Here is a 24638-nt window from a genome sequence, read left to right on the forward strand (position 1 = left end):
AAATATGATGGCAATACAGCAGCCTTTGTTTTCCTCCTCTGGTTCCATCTAAAGTACATGGGCAGTTACCCAGTTGTTCTAATTTGCTCCCTCCTCCCATTTTCTGATCTCTTAAAGGGACTCCGAGCAGTGCAGAAACTATGGAAAGATGCATATCATTTTATCTCCTCTTTCCAACGATATATAAACCACCACCCTACGCCTTTTAGTTTTCATGATTTTCGCGATCGAAATTGCCGCGGCCGTGACTTCGATCGCGAAAATAGAGAAAACTAAAAGGCGTAGGGCAACGATTTAGGTGTCGCCAGAAAGAGGAGAAAGCGAGCTTTAAAATGATATCCATCTTTGCATAGTTATATTGTATTACCAGGGCGACTTTTTCTCAAAGTCGGCAGCTCCATTCTGCAGAAAGTCGCCCTGTGTAATACAATGTAACTATGGAAAGATGGATATCATTTTAAAGCTCTCTTTCTCCTCTTTCTGGCGACACCTAAATCGTCGCCCTGCGCCTTTTAGTTTTCTCTATTTTCACGATCGAAGTCACGGCCGCGGCAATTTCGTTCGCGAAAATAGCGAAAACTAAAAGGCGTAGGGTGGTGGTTTGTATATCATTGGAAAGAGGAGAAAGAGCGCTTTAAAATGATATGCATCTTTCCATAGTTTCTGCACTGCTCGGAGTCCCTTTAAACTGGGGAATATTTAAAAGTTAATGAACTATTTGATTTCATTCTGTAAACATGGAAAGCAATAATATCCGATTTCTGTAACCAGTTCTACTCTTTAGCTATTGTATGGCTGTAACAAAGATGGGAAACCTCTGTAGAGAAGTATATAGTAACAGGGGGATCAGGAGAGATTGCACTTAACGCAAACCTAAAGTGACAAAAAAAAAAAAGTTTTAAATTACCTGGGGCTTCTACTGGCCCCCTGCAGCCGCCCTGTGCCCGCGCTGCCACGGAATGATCCTCTGGTCCCTCACAGTGACTAAGTTTCCATTTCTTCGACAACAGAGCCAGTCGTTGGCCACTGTCCCTGCGACTGCGCAGTGTTTAACTTGCCTGGTCAATTTCTGACTCCTACTGAAAGGATTGTGCAGAAATGAAGCTTTTGAAGCAAAGTTGGTAGGATGGAAAATTGTATTCCGCTTCATTAGGCACTGATTAAAGGTAACCTGAAGTGAGAGGAATACAGAGGCTGCCGTCTTTATGTAATAATAAACTATGTAAATTCCATGACTTCTGTGCTGATGCACTGCCTCTAATACTTCAACTCAAGGTGTGTGTGAATTACAAACTACTAAAGACAAAAGCTCAGCATTATGCCAGGCAACTGGAATTGTTTATTAGCAGGGCTGGTTATAGACTTTTTGCAACCTGAGGCAAACTTGTGACGATACCGGCCCCAATAGGTAGTATAATTGCCCCCAGTATAGGCAGCCAGGAAGGGGGGCAGCGGGCACAGTGGTGGAACGTAAGGATGTAAGTAATCGCTTCCCTGCCCACTGCCTGATACTTGTACACAGCGGTAATAGCTGGAGGGAGAGCACAGACCGGGGGACCCAGATGACGGGGAGGTCCTGTCCCCTTTCCTGGCTGCTACCCCCTCCAGCTCGGTGCCCCCCCCCCCCCCCCCCAACTTCGGCTGCCTGAGGAACCTGCCTCACTCTGCCTCATGGGCGGCCCGAGGTTTTTTTATTAGGGATTAAAGATGATAGCCTCTGTATTCCTTTCAATGCAGGTTCTCATTAACGGACCTTTCACATGTGTTGTAATAGGTATAGGAAGTGTTTCTGATGCTGAAACCAGGATATTTCATATAAAAAGTGGGTATCCTGAATAATTAACTTCATGCTGCTATTTGTTGTAACAGTTCGTCTTTAATCCAGTTCTTGCGTTATGCATGACACTAGTAATGTATCCCAAACTATTGAAGCTTAACTCCACATTTGTTCAATAATAAACTAATAATGCTGCACAAGTCATTTTATATTGCAGTGTTGTTGAAGAACTAAGACTTTATGAAATTGTCCATATTGACAACCACGGCAACGTAGTGTTGCCATGGTTGTCAGTAGTGACAATAGCAGCAATTGCAGCAAACATTTGGTATACAGGGCATCCCTACATTTCCATCTTCCTACAAGTTTAGTTTGCTGCTCTGTGTAGGAAGTAGAAGCTTAGTATCCTCAGACAAAATCGCTTATTTGGATGGAAGATGCACCTGTAAAGGAATGCCAGAGATGCCATCTGTGTTGTATGGCTGTGAATTGATCATGTGCAAGACATTCCATGCACCATGTACTGTATATGGAAACTGATGTGCAGATGTAACTGGTTACAGAAATGGGATATTATTGCTTTCAGAAGCTCACTCAGATCACCTTTTACTTGTACCTTGAGATCTGTTTTTCCTAACCCTGATAAACCACTTTGGGTAGTACAGCAAAACACTGTGAGGGGTGTTGTAGCACAGTTCATAAACTAATCTGTTTCTAATGGTCCATTCTACATTTAGGCTACTAACACACTAAGACGTTGCGTTAGGTGCTATGTTAAGGTCGCATAACGTGCACCTAACGCAACGTATGGTGGTGCGGGAGAGGACGGTAGAGTGAGCCGCGTTGGGCGGCTCTATCCGCATAAGGTCTCCCAGGGTGGCGCTGATTGGCCGGCGGGACCATGTGATGCGGAGCGAGACACTCCGCATCACGTGGTGCCGCCGGCCAATCAGCGGCCGCCAGTGCAGTGCATATTAAGTAGCCATGTGCGTGGCTACTGTAGTGGCATCTCCCCGCCTCCTCTCCGCCCCCCACTGAGAATGTGCAAGCAGTCTAACGCGGCTGAAGCCGCTAGAACGCACAGCATGCTGCACTTTCACTACAACGTGCAGCGTTACATGTAACGCAACGTGGGCAGTGTGAACAGCCCACTTGTGTTACATTGCAGTACGTTGGGGGAGCGTTACAGGCTGCACTAACGTGCGCCTGTAATGTCCCTGTGTGGAAGCAGCCTTAGGCCCGGTTCACATTAGCGGTGGCCGTCCGGAATCGCCGTGCCGGAGCCGGACCGCTTGCAGAACGGACGGAACGGACGCACGGCAATAGCAATGAAAGCCTATGCGTCCGTTCACATGCGTCCGTTCTGCCGGACCGGAGCCGGACCGGATCCGGACCGGATCCGGACTCCGGCGTCCGTTCCAACATGCGCTATTTTTTGGTCCGGCTCCTCCGGCAGCCGTATCCGGAGCGGAGCCGGACTGCACCATCCGGCCAATACAAAGCAATGAGAGCCGGAGAGCGCACAACACACTGGCTACAAAAACCGGACGTTCTACCCCACTTCCTATGCATTTTGGATGGGGACCACATGGGCCAAGCGTTCAAAGAGTGGGGCAGCAACGATTTCATGCTGGAGCTCGTTTTGGCAGCAACATGTCTGATGTCTGATAACGAGGAGGCGAACAACAGGAAGGAGAGAATTCCCAGGTTTACGAGTAAAAAATGCCTGGATCCATGGTCCCAACTGCAGTCTCTGTATCCACGGATGGTCTCCACACGTCCACCTGTCTCCAACAATGACCCCAGACCCTTCTGCTGACCTCCCAGACCCCAGGTATTTACAGGATGGTATCTCCTTAAGAAACCGGATCCGGACCGCAACCGTGTTCACACCGCACGGAAACCGGATGCAAACGGACCGGATCCGGACCGGATCCGGATAGGAACCGTACGGATCAGGTCCGGTCCGGCTCCGGTGCGGTCCGGACATCCGGTGCGGTTTTGACAAAACCGCAAGTGTGAACGGGGCCTTAAGGTTTCAGTGACAAGTTAACAGGAAACAGAAAATGTACACTTCATTTGCCAGCAGTTATAAAATAGCGTACTGTTTGTCAGCTGCTTGTGATAAAAGTTGTGTTTCTGATAAATTCCCAAGTGAGATTTTGTTTGTCATTACAGTTATTGTAAAACCAGAGATTTAATGACTGCACAGGACTCTGTAATAAAGAAATGTGTCAAACAGTTGGGTCATTTGAAAATGATATTCCCAAAAGTCTGACTTTTTGGTTTGGAATGCTAGAAAATGAGTTCACTGTTTAGCTGAGAAATGGCCATTGTCATCCATTCCTTTGCCTTGACACAGACTTTCCATGCTGGAGTGGATTAGTCATTCCTTAATGGAATACACACTGACTAGTTAGTGCAAGAAGATAAAAAGCCAAACAATGTATATTAGTGCGCAAAACAGTTCCTTTAACACAGTCTCTCAAAAGCTGCTGAAAAAATTGTCCACTGTAAAAATTTTCGTTAATCAGCACTTGCAATCAAATATTCTCTGGTCTCTGACATGAACTGCCACCACAATTTATACTAGGAGAGGACATGAATGCAACGGGTAATCCCAATAATTACTCTTACATGCAAGATTACAAAATTATCAAAATACTTTTATTTATTCCATGTATAATATAAAACCATTTTAACAATAAACTGAGATGGTCATCCCAGCAAACAACCAACCACGTCTCACATCAGTCTCCATGCACACACTACCAATATAGAGGGCAAAATGATCTAAAATGCAACATAACTTCAGTTTGGCAGTTCAATTTTACAATATCTCCCAATTGATAAAGACCCCGGGCTCACAAACAGTAGAACACAGTTCTAGACAGACAGATAATGGCCTCAATTTATCTCCTGTCTTTAATAACGTTTCTAGAGTGATCATCATGGTGATGAAGCATGTCGTATTCAGGAAACATTTTACCTCAGGCAAACCTAAAGTTAACTCTTCATTCCTTAAATTAACTCCAGAATTCTAAAGTTAAAGACAGGCTGTTAATTAACTGCATGTGAAAATAACTAAGAGGAGGTAACTTAGGGAATGAAAAGTTAAGATAACTCTCTTACTGTGTGGAGGTAAGTGGAGGTAAATGAGAGTTGTCTTATCTCTTCATTCCTTAAGTTACCTCCTCTGTAGTTAATTTACCTCCTCTGTAGTTCTTTTCACACGCAGTTAATTAACAACCTGTCTCTAACTCTGGAGTTATTTTAAAGGGATACTGTAGGGGAGTCGGGGGGGAAAATGAGCTGAACTTACCCAGGGCTTCTAATGGTCCCCCGCAGACATCCTGTGTCGTCGCAGCCACTCACCAATGTTCCGGCCCCGCCTCCAGTTCACTTCTGGAATTTCTGACTTTAAAGTCAGAAAACTACTGCGCCTGCACGCCCGTGTCCCCGCTCCCGCTGATGTCACCAGGAGTGTACTGCGCAGACACAGACCATACTGGGCCTGCGCCGTGCGCTCTTAATGACATCAGCGGGAGCGAGGACACGGGCGTGCAGGCGCAGTGGTTTTCTGACTTTAAAGTCTGAAATTCCAGAAGTGAACCGGAGGCGGGGCCGGAGCATCTGTGAGTGGCTGCGCCAACACAGGATGTCTGCGGGGGACCGTTAGAAGCCCTGGGTAAGTTCAACTCATTTTCCCCTGACCCCCCTACAGTATCCCTTTAAGGATTGATGAGTTAACTTAAAGACAGAAGAGTTAACTTTTTAGGTTTGCCTAAGGTAAAATGTTTCCTGAATACTACATGCCTTATCACCATGGTAACAACTCTAGAAACTTTATTAAAGACAGGAGATAAGCTTAGTGAATTGAGGCCATAGTCAGTTGGTTGTGCAGCATCTCATAGAAACAAAAAAGCCAGCAATCAGCCAAGCACAACTCTCTGTCCAGCAGTATCAAACTGTTAAGTGAGAGGCAAAGCTGAAAAGATTGCACAGTTCCACATAAACACAATGATCTCACCATACCATGGATCTTCTCTGTGTGCTTCAGTTCAGAAATGCATGTATCCAACCGATACTTGATAGAATGAGCAAGCTAAGAGTGATGTCACCCTTGCATCAGATGTAGTAGCTTTTGACCCTGAAAGGAGGTCATAAAGTGCAGACGTGTCTACGTCACTCAGCAACTAAGCAGGTGGAACAAGTGGAAAACGATATGCTGAAGAGCGATGTGCTGGTGGCTTTGTACAAAGCATCAATCTGTGTGCATAGCGAACACTAATTTGCCCCTCCCACAGTGTGATGTCAGCTCATCACAGCTCTGAGGTCCTGACATCACTTGGTGGGAGCCTTGTTGAATTGTGAGAAATAACTGTTTCCAACTGCCAAAAAAGCAAGCCGCATCTCCTTCCAGTGGCATCACCTGCCAGCAGTAAAAATGTCACTATGTGATAAATGTCTGAATGTAAATCAGAGAGAGGAAAGCTTTTACAATGAGCAAACACTGACTAAAGCATTTATACATAATAATAATTGTAAAAATTTAGCACTTTTGTTTTATTACATTATTTTCACTGGAGTTCGTCTTTAAGTCCCAGCCAATGGATCATAGCTAGCATTTAGAAGATCAAACTCCAATAGTCTGATACCGTTTTTAAAAGTTTAATTCCTCTTTAAAAACCAACAGTAGAAAACTCACACGTGCATGTCCATCACAAGCAAACAAATTGCCGCAGGTGCATACGATACCACTCCACGTGGTCCGAGCGCTCACTCATATCCCCTCTAGCTCCTCCTCAACCCATCAATCCCCTACAAACTTTTACTGTGTATGCATACAAAATATATTTTCCTCGTTTTGTGGATTTACATTTTTTTTTTTTTTTTTTTTTTTTTTTTAGAGAAAGAATGCCTGGCAACATGTGTGCAGAATATGCAGCAATCAAATGATTTGTCTCCACTGGAAATAGTGGAGATGTTTGCTGGTCTTTCCTGTTTTCTCAAAGACTCCAGTGACGTGTCTCAGACATTGCTGGATGACTTCAGGACGTGCCAAGGCTACACCTTCCTCTCTGACCTCCTGCTGAGGTAATGGCTTATAAAGTTCATCAAGTCTTCAGCATATTATAACACATATTAATAGACGTGTGTATAAATAGATGTCTAAACAGTCTTTTAAAAGATCAGATTGTGAAACAGTCAAAACTAATAAGATAAGTGGGCATCATTAACTGAGGTCTAAAGACTAGACACTAGACACCAGGTATGCTTTATGGGAGAAGAAGGGGGGACCAATACACACCAGGTCTGCTGTAGTGGGGAGGGGGTGAACCACTAGACACCAGGTGCGCAGTATGGAGGAGTGAGGGTGCATCACCAGGTATGCAGTTGGAGTGAGTAGGGATATAGATGAGGGAGGGGGACCAGATGTTAATAGTAGCAGCCTGGGTTTCTACCTTAGATTTATGCTAGAGCTAAACAATTTTTTTTCTGGTGTTTGAAGGAAAAACTAACTACCTTGGTTTATATGCTGCTTTATATTTGGGAATATTCATTAAGTACAAGTTAAACTTTAACTTTTTAATATGTTATCATAGAAAAATGACTGGTTCTTTGGGAAATATGATAATGCCTGTAATTGTTTTTTTTAATCTCCCTAGCAGTAAGAACGAGCCTGGCTCATTCAGCTAAAAGTTGCTGAAAGTGGTATGGACGATCCAGGCTCGTCAATGCAGCCAGGGAGATTTGTACCTGCTCATCCTCCCTCCCTCCACTGTGCATCCCCCCCCTTCCTCCTGATCCCCAGCGTAAGACTGTAAATACCCCTCCCTCTAGCGATCACCCCCCCCCCCCCCCATTGCCGGCAGTGTCCCTGGCAGCGCTGTGAATAGGGCAGGGGTTGTTTTACTCACTGAGGCTCTTTCCAGCGATGATCGAGTACTCTTCTCTGCATGCAGCTCCGGGCTACTGTATACAGTACTGGGAATGTGGCTAATGACGTCATCAGCCGCATCCCCGGTACTGTATACAGTAGCGCGGAGCTGCATGCGGAGAAGAATACTCGATCATCGCTGGAAAGAGCCTCGGTGAGTAAAACACCCCTGCCCTATTCACAGCGCTGCCAGGGACACTGCCGGCAATGGGTGGGTGATCGGTGGAGGGAGGGAGGATTTACAGTCTTACGCTGGGGATCAGGAGGGATGCACAGTGTAGGGAGGGGGATCCAGAATGTTACGCTGCGGAATCAGAAGGGAGGGGGGTGGGATGGATGAAGAGTGGAGGAAGGGGGGAGGGGGGGAGGAATACAACAGGAGTGGGGAAAAGAGTTTTACAGCTTCCCCAGTGTCTTCCATGCCCCTCGGTGGATTTGCTTCTCCCTCTGCGTCTGGCGATTGAGGGCCACGCAGCGGGGGGGGGGGGGGGGGGGCAAAGTGCTAGTGCAATTGTAGGCTGTTGCATAGTTGAACATTTGGACATCACCATATTTCCATGTATTTATATATTCCGTTCTTTTTAAAACTCTTTGCTATTGTGCATGTGGTAGATTCAGACTTCAGCTTTTTTTTTTTTTTTTGCTGCAGTGATAAATGTCAATACTGATGGGAAAATGGTTGCTTCAGTTGTTCCCAACATTTTCTTCTTTATCAGAACGCTGCAGTAACCAGACTGCTATAGCAATTATATTTTGACAAAAGGTGCTTATCACACAGATGCCTGATGCCCTAGACTCAAGCAAGCAAACCAATCTGAGGAGAAAGTGGACAGTTGTATATCTATTTTGCCCAGTGCAAACACACTGGACTGTGCTTTGGCTTTAGTAGTGTTATTATTTAACTGTGGATGGATAGTTCAGAGTCTGTTCGCTTCTTACGTGGCTTGCTTACAAATTTAGTCAGGAGCACTCCTGCTCAGTGTTGCCAACCGCCCGTAAATTTACGGGCAGCCCGTAAATTTTGATGCAAATTAAGCTGCCCGTGAATTCCGTAAGGAATTCAGCAGCGTCCGTAAGGGCGGCCAAACGGCCGGCCGCTCTGTTGTAGGAGAACAGCAGCGCAGTGGAGGGAGAGCTGTGAGCAGCGGTGAAGAAGGGGGGCAATCTCCCCCCCCCCCCTCTCTCACCTTAGTGCTCTCCCTCCTTAGCTGTCTCCTCCTGATCTAGTGCTGACTGAGTGGCTGGCAGCGAGCGGGACCTGCCTTCCTTCTCGCGCCAAGCGCCGGAAGTTCCGCTGCTCTGGTCTAGATCAGACCAGAGTAGCGGCAAATCATCTGGCGCCTGCGACGAGAGACGCAGCAGGTAAGTTCCGCTCGCTGCCGCCTGCCAGTGCCAGCCACTCGGTCAGACAGCACTACTGCAGGAGGGGAGAGCGAGGGAGGAAGAGCACTAAGGTGAGAGGGGGGGGGGGGAAATTTCCCCCCTTCACCGCTGATGCCACAGCTCTCCCTCCACTGCGCTGCTGTCTTCCTGCTGGGGGGGGGGGTCACCTGGCTACCTATTGTGGGCACATATACCTCTGGCTACATATACTGGGCACATAAAACCTTGACTACATATACTGTGGACATATACCTCTGGCCACATTTACTGGGCACATATACCTCTGGCTACATATACTGGGCACATATAACCCTGACTACATATACTGGGGACATATACCTGCCTACATATACTGGGGACATATACCTCTGGCCACAGATACTGGGCACATATACCCCTGGTTACATATACTGGGCACATATACCCCTGGTTACATATACTGGGACATATACCTGTGGCTACATATACTGGGCACATATACCCTGCCTACATATACTGGGCACATATACCCGACTACATATACTGGGCACATATACCCCTGACTACATATACTGGGCACATATACCCCTGGCTACATATACTGGGCACATATACCCCTGGCTACATATACTGGGCACATATACCCCTGGCTACATATACTGGGCACATATACCTCTGGCTACATATACTGGGCACATATACACCTGGCTACATATACTGGGCACATATACCCCTGCCTACATATACTGGGCACATATACCTCTGGCTACATATGCTGGGCACATATACCCCTGACTACATATACCCCTGGCTACATATACTGGGCACATATACCCCTGGCTACATATACTGGGCACATATACCCCTGGATACATATACTGGGCACATATACCTCTGGCTACATATACTGGACACATATAACCCTGACTACATATACTGGTAACATATACCCGACTACATATACTGGGGACATATACACCTGCCTACATATACTGGGCACATATACCCCTGGCTACATATACTGTGCACATATACTGGGCACATATACCCCTGGCTACATATACTGGGCACATATACCCCTGGCTACATATACTGGGCACATATACCCCTGGCTACATATACTGGGCACATATACCCCTGGCTACATATACTGGGCACATATACCCCTGCCTACATATACTGGGCACATATACCCCTGCCTACATATACTGGGCACATATACCCCTGGCTACATATACTGGGCACATATACCCCAGGCTACATATACTGGGCACATATACCCCTGCCTACATATACTGGGCACATATACCTCTGGCTACATATACTGGGCACATATACCTCTGGCTACATATACTGGGCACATATACACCTGGCTACATATACTGGGCACATATACCCCTGCCTACATATACTGGGCACATATACCTCTGGCTACATATGCTGGGCACATATACCCCTGACTACATATACCCCTGGCTACATATACTGGGCACATATACCTCTGGCTACATATACTGGGCACATATAACCCTGACTACATATACTGGGACATATACCCGTGGCTACATATACTGGGCACATATACCCTGCCTACATATACTGGTAACATATACCCGACTACATATACTGGGCACATATACCCCTGGCTACATATACTGGGCACATATACCCCTGGCTACATATACTGGGCACATATACCCCTGGCTACATATACTGGGCACATATACCCCTGGCTACATATACTGGGCACATATACCCCTGGCTACATATACTGGGCACATATACCCCTGCCTACATATACTGGGCACATATACCCCTGCCTACATATACTGGACACATATACCCCTGGCTACATATACTGGGGGCATATACCTCTGGCTACGTATACTGGGCACATATATCTGCTGGCTACATATACTGAGGACACTGGCTTTTTGCCATTATGTGCATTTACTGGTGAAAAGCTGTCTCTTATTATGTGCATTTACTGGTGAAAACCTGTCTCTCATTACGTGCATTTACTGGTGAAAAGCTGTCTCTCATTACATGCATTTACTGGTGAAAAGCTGTCTCTCATTACGTGCATTTACTGGTGAAAAGCTGTCTCTCATTACATGCATTTACTGGTGAAAAGCTGTCTCTCATTACGTGCATTTACTGGTGAAAGGCGGTCTGTCATTACATGCATTTACTGGTGAAAGTCTGTCTCTTATGTGCATGCCCACTGCAGTCGCCGCAGCGCGCTTCGCGCGCCACAAATTTCCTCGAACATGTTGCCCCCTACCCATTTGACTGCCCCCTCATATGAGCTAGTCTAGAACCGGCCCTGTACCCCTGCCTACATATACCTCTGGCTACCTGTTCTGGGGACATCTATACCCCTGGCCACCTATTCTGGGGACACCTATAGACCTGGGGCTACCTATTTTTGGGGAACCACTGCTGTCAGATTAAATGTATTTTGGGGAATTGCTGCCAGATTATGTGTATGTTGGGGGAATCGCTGCTGCCAGATTACATCTATTTTTTGGGAACCACTGCCATATTATCTGTATTTTGGAAGAATCTCTGCCAGATTACGTGGATTTTTGGTGAAATACTGTAAGATTACATATATTTTGGGGGAAGGGGGGGAAACACTATGGCAGAGCTCAAACTTCCCTGGCAGACCTTTTACAGCAATACTAAAATCATGTATATTTGGCCCCACCCATGACCACGCCCACATTCTGTTGCGTGGCCACGCCCATTTTTTCGGAGCGCTGCGCGCGGCAGGGGTTTTTTTTTTTTGTCAGTAAAAAAAATTAATCTTTTGACAGTACATTTTTAGGTATTTGTCAGTAAAAAGTGTCTGCGTGTGTACAGTCTGTCGGCCGGCTTATAAGGCTGGTTTTGACTGATACGCTCGGCGGATCAGACAAAAAACAGCCTTACACACGTGGAAGCTGTCGTCAGAATGTCCGCCCCGCGGGCAGGTCTGACGACTGGTAGCTTGTGTCAGTCCGACGTGTGTATGCACCTTAAGTCATGCCTTTAGGTTCATACAACATGTGGTCTCCCTTGCCAAAAAACATCTTGCTGCAAATTGTAAGCAGTAAAAAATACTGCTGGAAGTAATCTCTGCAGAACGTTTGTTTACTGAGGGTCCTAAAGGCAGTAGAAAATATACTTGGTCTCCCAGAATGCTTTGGGAGGGAGAATTCTGAATATTTAATCAGTCTAGGCTAAACATCACTGGAAGGGCGGGGCTGCATACCAATATACAGCAATATATAGACGTAGGAAGTGTTTCTGCTGCTGAAACCTGGAAAATACTACTGTAGGTCAGCTTTTAACAAGGAAAACTAGTAGGGCTTATTAACGCTTGCTAGATTTTGCTCAGTTTTCTAGTTGTTACTGCTGCAGTTCTGCACACCTACGTTTCTGAAAATTCCTTCCCCATATACAGGCACATTATTTATTGGGTTTCTCATACAGTACACTTGTGAGGAAAGACATACAGGGTTAGCCAGATCCTCTGACAATAAAACCTCATATCATTAGCGCTTAAAAAGCTCTTGCAGTGTGAACCAGCCCTGGTTCAGACTGCAAGAGCTTTTTAAATGCCTGTGATTTAAAAAGCTCTTGCATATGTAATGTTATGGTTGATTTTAAACGCATTGCTCAAGTGAGAACACACATAGCAATAGATGAGCAGGAGTTTTTAAAAATCTTTGGCGTTTAGAAAATCTCTTGCAGTGTGATCCAGACCCTAGGGCTAAACCACACTGCTGATTGCTTTGCAATCCATCCCCCCTGCAATTTGGAAAAAAAACACTCCCATTGACTTGCATAGAAATCGCAATTTTGCCCCAATTTTAATGCAAGTCAATGGGAGTGTTTTTTCAAAATGCAGCACAGATGGATTGCTACGTGCTCAGCAGTGTATCTCAGCCCTAAGGAAAGACTTTACAATTGGCCAATACTGACTAAATAATTTGTAAGTTGATATTGTAAAATATAATCAATGTTATCCATTACGTCATTTTCCTCTTCAATTAGTATTCTCAAGTGCGGGCATTATATGCCAGCACCATCCTTTTATTTCCAGTTCAGCTCTGCAGAGATACAGTTTTTCCACTCTGATGGATTGTTTGACCTCTTTAACAGACTAGCTATATTGATGTCCCAAGGCTATATTTTTCCATGGCCTTTATAACCTCCCAGTGTTTACCTGTGAACAGAAAATAATGGGACAGGAAGTGCTGGCTTTTTGTTGTCTGTAGCCATTACAGGACTTGTAGCAGCCACCTTATTATACTATGTCAGTGGGAATGATATATTTGTTATGATGGAAAGCCCATTCCACTTTCTACTTTTGTTTTGATTCCATAGCTTGGCACACAGAAATTTTTTTTTAATGTCATTGGCTTGTATCTCAGGAAAATGACATAAATAGGAAAATCTGATCTATGACTCCGAACTTTGACAATGTTTTTCATATGCTTTCACAATATGAAATATTGGTATAGCTGTCTTTAAAATTGTTATTAATTCATTGTATTTATAACAATATTCTATGTTGCTCTGTATTACTGTAACCTAGTATAAAGGTAGCCACACACTATACAGTTTTTTTATATTGTTTTTCAATTTGAGAATCAACATGTATTCTTTAGATTGCTTTATTGTAACATTTAAAAAAATCAGACCAATGTATCATACATGCATATTCATTTTTTGTACCTATTAAATTATTAAACTCCCATAAAGCAAGAAAAGGATAATCTATCCTACACCATTCAATATACCATTCAATTTTCTGAAATCATTCCCAATTGATTGATCCGTATAAAAAAAAATGGCTCGAATAGAAAAGTTTTTCAGAACAGACTGTCGTTTTTTTATTTAAAAAAAAAAAAAAAAAGGGAAAATCTATTTTTTATTTTTATGGATTGTGTGTTCCACTCTCCAGATGTTTATAGATTTTTTTTCTTTTCTTACATTACATATATATGTACAGTGCATTGCATATATTGCATATAAATTGAATATTATTTAAGTTTAAATAAAGTAACTGGGAAAGAAACACAAGACAAGACCAAAGCCACTAGGGTGTGCTCAGTAGGCAGTAGCAGTGTTAGGGAGTCTAGACCAAGGACTCTGTACTGAACAGAAAGATTCAAACCCAGGTCGCCTGTGTCAGAAACTGAGTCCTTAACCATTACACCATCCAGCCACAATCCTATCAACGTGTGATTTCAATTACATTTAAAATAAAATTGTCAAGCATAATGGATAGCGGTTAGTAATGAACAGTTACTAAAAATATAGAATTAAAAGTATGCATGTGAACTGTATGAGCATGGTTACACATCAAAATAAGTAAATAGTTTATAAACCCAAAGAAAGATGAAACTATGAAAATCAGTTGTTACTGGCTGTTTACACTGATCTGGTTTCCTGTAGTTAGAGCATAATTTTGCATTATAGCCTTATATCATGCACTTTATTTTTTTTCGATTGAAATTCTGTTTACAAACTATAATAAACCTCTGTGTTTATTCTTGAAACTATGACAATGTTTTGTATTAGTGTTTGTGTGCTATTTTTAATTGGGATATTTACTCACAACGGGTAACACAGATGGTATTTTCAGAAACTCTTTTGAAAATAATTCTGAGAAAGACTGGTCGCCAGGATTTGTACGTAGACATTGTCACAAGTTGTAAACTGAAAAATGTTTTTTGCATTTTTAAATCTGTTCTGGGACCAACTTATTCAATGTAGAACTTTCAGGATTTTCTTGTTTAAAGTTACTTGATAAATTAATTGGCTTGCCAGACTGTAGCAATCATGCTATTTTCCAGTAGAAATATTTACATTTAAATCACTTTCCCAAGTAAGCATGAAATGCAGTATTTTTTGTTAGTCATAAATTGATTCTTACTCGAGTACAAATAATAGATAAAATGAGATGGATGGGTGTTGTCTAGCAAAAGTAAAAACCAATTCCTTTAAGGTTCATAAGAATGAATAGAAAGCATGAAAACTTATTGGGAAAACAAAGTATCCAGTCATGATAATCATTTATGGCTTTTGTAGCTGCAGTGCTGCTCACATAGTGTTAATTTGTTTGTTACTAGAAGAGGGAGGAGGACGAAGGGTTTGAGTACAGAGAGAGAACAAAATTGGCTGTTGCCCCTTGCCTGCTTAGTTTTTCTTTTTTTGAGTGATGTTTGGATGGGCAGAGTAATCTGGACATATTTTTGTTCTGTAAACTTGTAAAACCCCAACCAGAAATTTAAATTACGGAAGCTGTGTACTTTCTGCAGTAGGCATAATAAAACTGCAATGCAGAATTACATATATATATTCTAGTTACTGCTCATGATGATTCATATCCCTGGCAAATTTTGACTTAGTTACTTTTGTTCAACCAGCAAGTAATTTTTCGACGGGAAATGACATGTCTCCCAAAAGATAAGATTATGAACTAGTGGCATCATTGTGGAAAAAAATTAATTTCTCAGCTTTTATTTACATTTGAGCAAAAAGTTTCCAATCCAAAATGATTCATACCCTTCTCGATAATTAATAGAACAGCCTTTATGAGCTATTACAGCAATCAAATGCTTCCTATAATGACAGACCAGCTTTTTGATGGTCTCCACAGGTATTTTTGCCTATTCATCTTTAGCAATGAGCTCCAAATCTTTGAAGGGTCTTCTTGCCATCACCCTGATCTTTAGCTCCCTCCACAGATTCTCAGTTGGATTCATGTCAGGACTCTGGCTTGGCCACTTCAATGTTAATGTTGTCTGTTAACCATTTCTTCACCACTTTTGCTGTGTGTTTTGGGTCATTGTCATGAACCAAAATCCCCCCCCCCCCAGTCTGTCCTGTGTGTATCTCTCTCTGTCTCCCCTATTCCTGCCTCTCATTATTACCTTCTCCTCCCTCTCTTGCACCCACTATCTGCTAGGAGAAAACGTATGACAAAAAGTGAACTGAATAAAGGCCATATCCAAGTAAACTTTTCTCCTGAGTTTTCACCCGGGAGATATTTTATCTTATCTAAACAAATTTTCAGCACTTAGCAAGCAGAATATAACCCTGCATTTCAACTTTGCTCTAAAACATTTACAGTATATTATATGCAACCAGCATTTTTTTTTTTTACTAGACCAGCATTTGAAGGGTTACACAGAGTTTTAAAGTTCCTGGAGATTTCTGCAGACGCAGCCGAAGCTGAAATAGATACATTTTGTTTACATAAATGTATCTAAGTGTTGAATGTTACACACTTTGGCTGTCCTCCAGCTCAGTCAGAGTGAGTCACATTCAACACTTAGATACATTTATGTAAACAAAATGTATCTATTTCAGCTTCGGATGCGTCTGCAGAAATCTCCAGGAACTTTAAAACTGTGTAACCCTTCCAATGCTGGTCTAGTAAAAAAAAAATGCTGGTTGCATATAATATGCTGTAAATAATGTTTTAGAGCAAAGTTGAAATGCAGGGTTATATTCCGCTTTAAAAAATAGATGAAAAGAAATAAACTTATTTTGAGTATTTAGTTATTTTAATGGTAAGGTTTGAAAATACCTCCTTGGAGAAAAGAAATGTTAATAGGATATGGGCGGCATTGTTAACTTACTCTTTGTCAAGCCTTTTCATAGGTATGGCTGCACATGCTCTTTAACAAGGGGGATGCTGAACTTTTGATAGCAGGTGCATTTATTCTGTATTAAAGAGAAACTGTTAGCCATATTATGCCATTAAAAACACATATGTAAGTAGATAAATACTTGCTCTACGTACATAACATGTATTGCACTGTCCATGTTTTGATTTCAGTGAATTTTATATAGTAAATAAAGAGAATTCTGTTCTTGGCAGGAACCATCTTGACTCCCACAAGCTGAAGCCAATCCTGACGTACTTTCCTCCCTTATTCCCCGCATCCACTCTCCTCCCTGCAGAATTACAGAGCGCAGCAGGGAGGAATAAAGGAAGTGCACACAGTCGCCTACTCCTGGTTCCAGTTCCCATCTATACTCTCTGCACTACTGCGCTCTGTAATTCTACAGGGAGGAGAGGGGGTGCGGAAGGGGGATACGGCGTTAGTGCGGAAAGGGGGAGTGATGTGGGTGGAACAGGAGGGAAAAGGTGGCTAACCAATAAAAATGAGGCGGCAATTAGGAGGAGGAGAAAAACAGTAGAAGGGTAGGAAGAAATAATAGAAAAAAAAACAGCATGCAATTAGTTATCCTGGCGATGGCGAGAAAAGGGCCAGGGCTCATGAGGTATGTAATTCTGCAGCACAGTAAAGCAGAATTAGACTTGAATGTTTGGAATACAGGGTCATAGTCTTTGTTCCTTACTACAATCAGAACAGTGGCTAATTGAAATTTGATTTTTATGGTGACTATCTCGCTTTAAGGCAACTTATTTTAAGACTTGCTTGCTTGCTTGAGACGAACTCAGCCGTGAGATTAACACTCTTCTATATTGACTTATTCACTGCTATTATTATACATCACTGCTACACACAATAATAAAGCAGCAATGTAAATTTTGTCTTTTTATGTATGTGTGTATGTGTGCATATATCCTTCATTAACCGAAATTGGAGCATATTTTGTGGAGTCTCTCTAAACGTATGCCTATAAAAGTGTACATTTTCCCCAGGCGCCATATGTCTTTCACTTCTGAGAAATATTATGGTCTATATTTAGTTGCAAGTATGGCTTGTACAGGACTAATGAGAAATGTAATGTTGTCTTTCCTGTAGGCTTGAGCAAGCTAAAGAGAACGAATCCAAAGATGCTCTGAAGGATTTGGTTAACCTAATTACTTCTTTAACAACATATGGTGTCAATGAACTGAAACCAGCTGGTTTAACTACAGGGGCACCATTTTTATTGCCAGGCTTTTCTGTCCCGCAGCCTGCCGGAAAAGGTAAGTGGCTTGCCATTTGTGTCCCATTTACACCTTATCCAAATTGCAACAGTCTTACAGTCTGGACTACGGAAATAACTTTGTGCTACAGAATATTTTGTGCCAAATTCATGTTGCATAAAAGCACACTTAAAAATGTGTTTCTGAAGAGCTACAGCAACGCTGCAAAATAGAATCGTAATACAGTACTGAATTCCCACAGATTTCACTATGGGGCCCTTTTTTTCTGCATTGGTTTCCATGCAGGGGTGTTTTTTTGTTTTATAGTTTCTTGCATTTAGATTACTCCTTTGTTTTAATAATGTACCTATCAAATGTGTATTCTTTCTGCACAAAAGAGCAAAGTGTGGAACAAATGGAAAAGTACCGGTATGTAGCTGTTGTCTGTACATAAAGGGTACCTGTCAAGTCAAAAAGATTCCCCCCAAAAATCAATATTCTTTAATAACAGCCATTATACCTAATCTATAGTCTATAAAGAAAGATTGTTGTTAGAACATTATATTTAACAGGTTGCTGCATTTAATAGGAGGAATCTGAAAATGAATAGCAAGGACACAATCATTTGTTTTTGTCATGTTCCCTGTCAAGACTTTTGAACTGCCTTTATATCTGGTTGCAGGTTTGAGCATGAGAAACATCCAAGCCTTCTCAGTTCTCCAGAATGCATTTCTGAAAGCCAAGACCTGCTACCTTGCACAGATCATCCTGGACGCCATCACCAATATTTATATGTCGGACAATGCCAATTACTTCATCTTGGAGTCTCAGCATACATTATCACAGTTTGCCGAGAAGATTACCAAGCTGCCTGATGTGCAGGTGAAATACTTCGAGATGCTGGAGTTTGTGGTTTTCAGCTTGAACTATATACCATGCAAAGAACTGATCAGCGTCAGCATTCTTTTAAAGTCCAATACGTCGTTTTCCTGCAGCATTATAGCCACTAAGACTCTGTTGAAGTTCATACGGCACCATCACATTTTTAAAGATGTTTTCAAAGAAGTTGGACTTTTAGAGGTAATGGTGAACCTTTTGCACAAATATGCTGCTGTACTAAAAGACCCAGCTCAAGCATATATTGATCAAGGTAGGATGCAGATTATTCTCTTTTTATTAGAATAAAGAATACTATATACATGACGCAACCACTGTAACCTATGCACCCTGCAGTTCAGATAATGCATTTTACATATGAGTGAGTAGGAGAATGTGAAGAATTGTTATAGTTCATCCAGACAAGCAAATTTAAAAACAAAAGCCTGGGTAAAGATTAGTTAAAAGGAAATAAATATGGACATCTGGAGCCAGTTTGTTCAATCCAGGAACAAGCGGGACATTTTCAGGGGCCAGCCCCATTGACAGAAATAACAGAAAACTCCAAACCTAAGGTGCCAGGGCATGACAAATCCTATAAGCCAGTCAGTTACTGCAGTTGTTTTAACTATCAAACTCATTCTCAGGTACTCTTAAATATGGTCTCACCATGCACATTTAAAGCTGACATTCATGACTAGAGAGCAGGACTTGCGCATTCTCTTCCATGCACTGAATGATTTGTGGACTATCCACTTTTTGTGCTGCAATATGCATTTATCAAAGTATAAAGTAAAATGTAGGCTGAATGGCAATGCATGGCTTTTTATTTACTTTCTAGAATTGCTTGAATGTGCTAGTTAGGCCTTCTGTCTATAATTATACAGTGGTTGGTGATGTCATTCTAGGTTATTGCAAGCTAGTTTCACCCATCAAAGTACCAAACTTGACCTTGAGGACTGGTCCACACTGGCTGCGTTTTGAAAAACACATCCTCATTGACTTAAATCTAAATCGCAGCAAAACAATTGCAGTTTTGCCGTGATTTTCATTCAATTCAATTCAATGAGCCTTCATTTTTCAAAATGCAGCGCAATCTGCAGCCAGTGCAGATCAGCCCTGATAGTTAAGGGTGAAATAATGCCTTTGCTTTTTTACTGCTCTTCTGCCAATCTTCACCACTTTGCATGAAAGGAATTACATGCAGAGGAATTGAGTTATCAGGGAGGCAACTAGTGCAGTATGGAATGGTTGGTCAGAGGGATTCCCTCCCATCAGAATTGATGAAGATTTTAGCACCTGTAAATCACTGTGTGAATAGATTTCTTTCTTTCTTTTATTTATTTTTTGTGAATGTTCAGATATTACTTTACATATTGATGAGCATTTTTATAAGATCATTTCAATTACTAATTTTTTAGTGTTTGTTTTCAGGTACTGTAGTTACACAGTACTTCATTTTAGAGGGGAAGTTTCTGCAGCAATCAAATGCCACCAACAGAAAGGTCTGTTGGTGGCAAGAAAAGGGGGCAAAATTCATTTGTGTGCTAAGTTGCACGGCCCTGCAGTGAGCTGTTAAAGCTGCAGTGGCCTGAATTGTAAAAAATATTATAATAATAATATGGCCTGGTCACTAGGGGGGTGTAAGCCTGTGGTCAGTAGGAGAATGTGAAGAATTGTTATAGTTCATCCAGACAAGCAAATTTAAAAACAAAAGCCTGGGTAAAGATTAGTCAAAAGGAAATAAATATGGACATCTGGAGCCAGTTTGTCCAATCCAGGAACAAGCGGGACATTTTCAGGGGCCAGCCCCATTGACAGAAATAACTGCAGCAATCAAATGCCACCAACAGAAAAGTCTGTTGGTGGCAAGAAAAGGGGGCAAAATTCATTTGTGTGCTAAGTTGCACGGCCCTGCAGTGAGCTGTTAAAGCTGCAGTGGCCTGAATTGTAAAAAATATTATAATAATAATATGGCCTGGTCACTAGGCCTGTGGTCCTTAAGTGGTTAGAAAGAAATATTGCAACTGTAGATAAAAAAAAACACATTTTACTTGGCTATTTCTCCTGTATATCACAAAATCTAAATTATGTTCCTGTCACAATTTATGGTGATATTTGACTCCTGAGGGATTTTTTTTCCTACAGTGTGTACTTTTCAATATTATTCCCCCCCACACCATATTGGTAGCCAGATGTTCGCCAGTATTATCCACCAGCTGTGCCATTTTATTAGCCCTATATAGATAACCAGATGTGCCTCTCTTCGTTAGCCTCCCTTCCCTCTATAGCCAGATGTGCCCCTTTATTAGTCCACCCCCTCCCAGTATAGAGAGCCAGTTGTGCTGCTTTATTAGGCCCTCCCCATAGATAGCCAGATTTGCCCCTCTTATAAGTTACGGAGGCGGTCTCTCTCAGACAACTTTGACTTTCGGCCACAACTGTGCTTTGTGGAGGACATTTTTTCCTGCTCTTTCAAAGGCAGTCATTACTTTTGAGACCGTATCTCTTGAAATGCCGAGCATTCGAGCAGATTCTGTTACAGTAGCGCCTGCCATACGAGCACCAACAATTTGGCCTCTTTGAAAGTCTGAGAGATCTGCCATTTTTATATTATAATTATAACCAACTTTGGTTTAAATATCTGTAAAAAAAACAATTATTTTAATTAAACATATCAAATAACAAGAATAATAAACAAAAAAAAATTAACATATGTCAAGGTTTGATTGCTTAAAACATGTTCAAAGATTATGATGCCAAAATGTTAGGTGTTTCCATTATTTTGTCCAACCCCTGTACATAAACTGCTTTTATCGTTATGATGTACATGTTTTTTTTATTTTTTTGTTGTTCTCATTGATTGTATTATAATCTAAAATATTCTTACCTGATTTGATTAGGATGTACAACTGTCATACAGTCATCAGAGGACCAAAGACAATTGGCATTGGTAGTGATGGAAACTCTCACAGTTTTATTGCAAGGATCAAATACCAACGCTGGTAAGCAAATTCTCTCTTTTTTTCTTTGCGGTATTGTTTAACACTGTTTTTAAGCATCTAGTGCTGAAATCAGCATTTGTATTTAAAATGTAAAGCAGAAGGGTCACACTACTAATGATACAATTTACTGGATAACTTTAAAAGATGTAAAGAGTACCGTATATACTCGCAAGCAAGCCGACCTGCATGTAAGCCGACCCCCCCACTTTTACCCCAAAAAACAGGAAAAAATGATTGACCCTCATGTAAGCCGGGGGTAGGAAACGCTGGCCGCGTGATCCCCCCAGTATGTCCCAGTATAGCTAGTATAGTGCCCAGTATACAAGGGCGTAGGGCCCGTGGTCGCAGCGGTCGCCTTGGCGACCGGGCCCGGCTCCTGAGGAGGCGGGGGAGGGGCCCGGGGGGCCCATCTCCGTTTGGAGGGCCATGCGCCCGTTCGCGCTGGTAGGAGGGAGCCGCAGCCGCGGGGAGGGCAGCCCGACCTCTTCCTCCCTTCCTCTCCCCAGGCCCCCCCCTCAGATGCAGAGTAAGCGGCTAACGGAAGCGCTATAGGCAGAACTCGCCTCCCTGCGTTCCACTCGCCGCTGATCTCCTCTCTGGCTGGCTCTGCATAGATGTTGTTACACACGCAGCTTCCGGCTAAACAGGAAGCTGCGTGTGTAAGCATCTATGCAGAGCCAGCCAGAGAGGAGATCAGCGGCGATTGGAACCAGGGACGGAGGTGAGTTCTGCCTATAGCGCTTCCGTTAGCCGCTTACTCTGCATCTGAGGGGGGGCCCCGGGGAGAGGAAGGGAGGGAGAGGTCGGGCTGCCCTCCCCGCGGCTGCGGCCCCCCCCTCCATTATGGGGACGGGCAGCTACCTAATCTATCCTGGGGGGCAGCTACCTAATCTATCCTGGGGGGCACCTACCTAATCTAACCTATACTGGGGGGCAGCTACCTAATCTATCCTGGGGGCAGCTACCTAATCTATCCTGGGGGGCACCTACCTAATCTAACCTAATCCTGGGGGGCACCTACCTAATCTAACCTAATCCTGGGGGGCACCTACCTAATCTATCCTGGGGGCAGCTACCTAATCTATCCTGGGGGGCACCTACCTAATCTAACCTAATCCTGGGGGGCAGCTACCTAATCTAACCTATACTGGGGGGCACCTACCTAATCTATCCTGGGGGCAGCTACCTAATCTATCCTGGGGGGCACCTACCTAATCTAACCTAATCCTGGGGGGCAGCTACCTAATCTAACCTATACTGGGGGGCACCTACCTAATCTATCCTGGGGGGCAGCTACCTAATCTATTCTGGGGGGCAGCTACCTAATCTAACCTATACTGGGAGGCACCTACCTAATCTATCCTGGGGGGCAGCTACCTAATCTATCCTGGGGGGCAGCTACCTAATCTAACTTAATCCTGGGGGGCAGCTACCTAATCTATCCTGGGGGGCACCTACCTATTCTAACCTAATCCTGGGGGGCAGCTACCTAATCTATCCTGGGGGGCAGCTACCTAATCTATCCTGGGGGGAAGCTACCTAATCTATCCTGGGGGGCAGCTACCTCATCTAACCTATACTGGGGGGCACCTACCTAATCTATCCTGGGGGCAGCTACCTAATCTATACTGGGGGGCAGCTACCTAATCTAACCTATACTAGGGGGCACCGACCTAATCTAATTTATACTGGGGGCACCTACCTATCTAACCTATACTGGGGGCACTTACTTATCTAACCTGTATTGGGGGCACCTAGCTAGCCTATACAGGTGGCAACTAAACTGGCTACCTATATTGGAGGCACCTACCTAACTAACCTATACTGGGGGCACCTACCTATCTAACCTACGCTGGGGGCAACTATTCTGGCTACCTATATTAGAGGCACCCACCTAGCTAACCTGTACTGGGGGCACCTATCTATCTAACTTATACCGGCGGCGCCTGCCTATCTCACCTATACCGGGGGCAACTATACTGGCTTACCTATGCCTGACTACCTATACTGGGGGTACCTATAGCTGGCTATAGGGATTTTGATATGTGTGTGCATCCGTCGGGTGTTGTCGGGGGAGGGGGGGCTGTTGTTGCCGGGGGGGGGGGGGGGGCCCACATCCAGATTCCGCATCGGGGCCCAGAGGTTTGTAGCCACGCCACTGATAGGTAGGTAGTGCTCAGTATAGCTAGTAAAATGCCCCAGTATAGCTAGTATAGTGCTCAGTATAGCTAGTATAGTGCTCAGTATAGCTAGTATAGTGCTCAGTATAGCTAGTATAGTGCTCATTATAGCTAGTATAGTGCTCAGTATAGCTAGTAGAGTGCTCAGTATAGCCAGTATAGTGTAGCTAGTATAGTGCTCAGTATAGCTAGTATAGTGCTCAGTATAGCTAGTATAGTGCTCAGTATAGCTAGTATAGTGCTCATTATAGCTAGTATAGTGCTCAGTATAGCTAGTAGAGTGCTCAGTATAGCCAGTATAGTGCTCAGTATAGCCAGTATAGTGCTCAGTATAGCCAGTATAGTGCTCAGTATAGCTAGTATAGTGCTCAGTATAGCTAGTATAGTGCTCAGTATAGCTAGTGAAGTGCCCCAGTTTAGCTAGTATAGTGCTCAGTATAGCTAGTATAGTGCCCCATTATAGCTAGTATAGTGCCCCATTATAGCTAGTATAGTGCCCCATTATAGCTAGTATAGTGCCCCATTATAGCTTGTATAGTGCCCCAGTATAGCTTGTATAGTGCCCCATATAGCTAGCATAGTGCCCCATATAGCTAGCATAGTGCCCCATATA

At 43.2% G+C, this 24638-nt stretch overlaps 1 protein-coding gene across 5 annotated transcripts in view; it reads left to right on the forward strand.

Moving 5' to 3' along the window:
• Positions 1–24638, forward strand: part of WDFY3 (WD repeat and FYVE domain containing 3) — a 352404-nt gene that overhangs the window by 141630 nt on the left and 186136 nt on the right. For all 5 annotated transcript variants that reach the window (XM_068233510.1, XM_068233509.1, XM_068233512.1 and 2 more), the window contains 4 exons: positions 6688–6874; positions 17858–18024; positions 18647–19114; positions 21744–21845. In XM_068233510.1, coding sequence (XP_068089611.1) covers positions 6688–6874; positions 17858–18024; positions 18647–19114; positions 21744–21845 — 924 coding nt within the window. The remainder of the gene's footprint in view (positions 1–6687; positions 6875–17857; positions 18025–18646; positions 19115–21743; positions 21846–24638) is intronic.

This window comes from Hyperolius riggenbachi, chromosome 1 (genome assembly GCF_040937935.1).
Source record: "Hyperolius riggenbachi isolate aHypRig1 chromosome 1, aHypRig1.pri, whole genome shotgun sequence".
Classification (NCBI taxonomy): Eukaryota; Metazoa; Chordata; class Amphibia; order Anura; family Hyperoliidae; genus Hyperolius; species Hyperolius riggenbachi.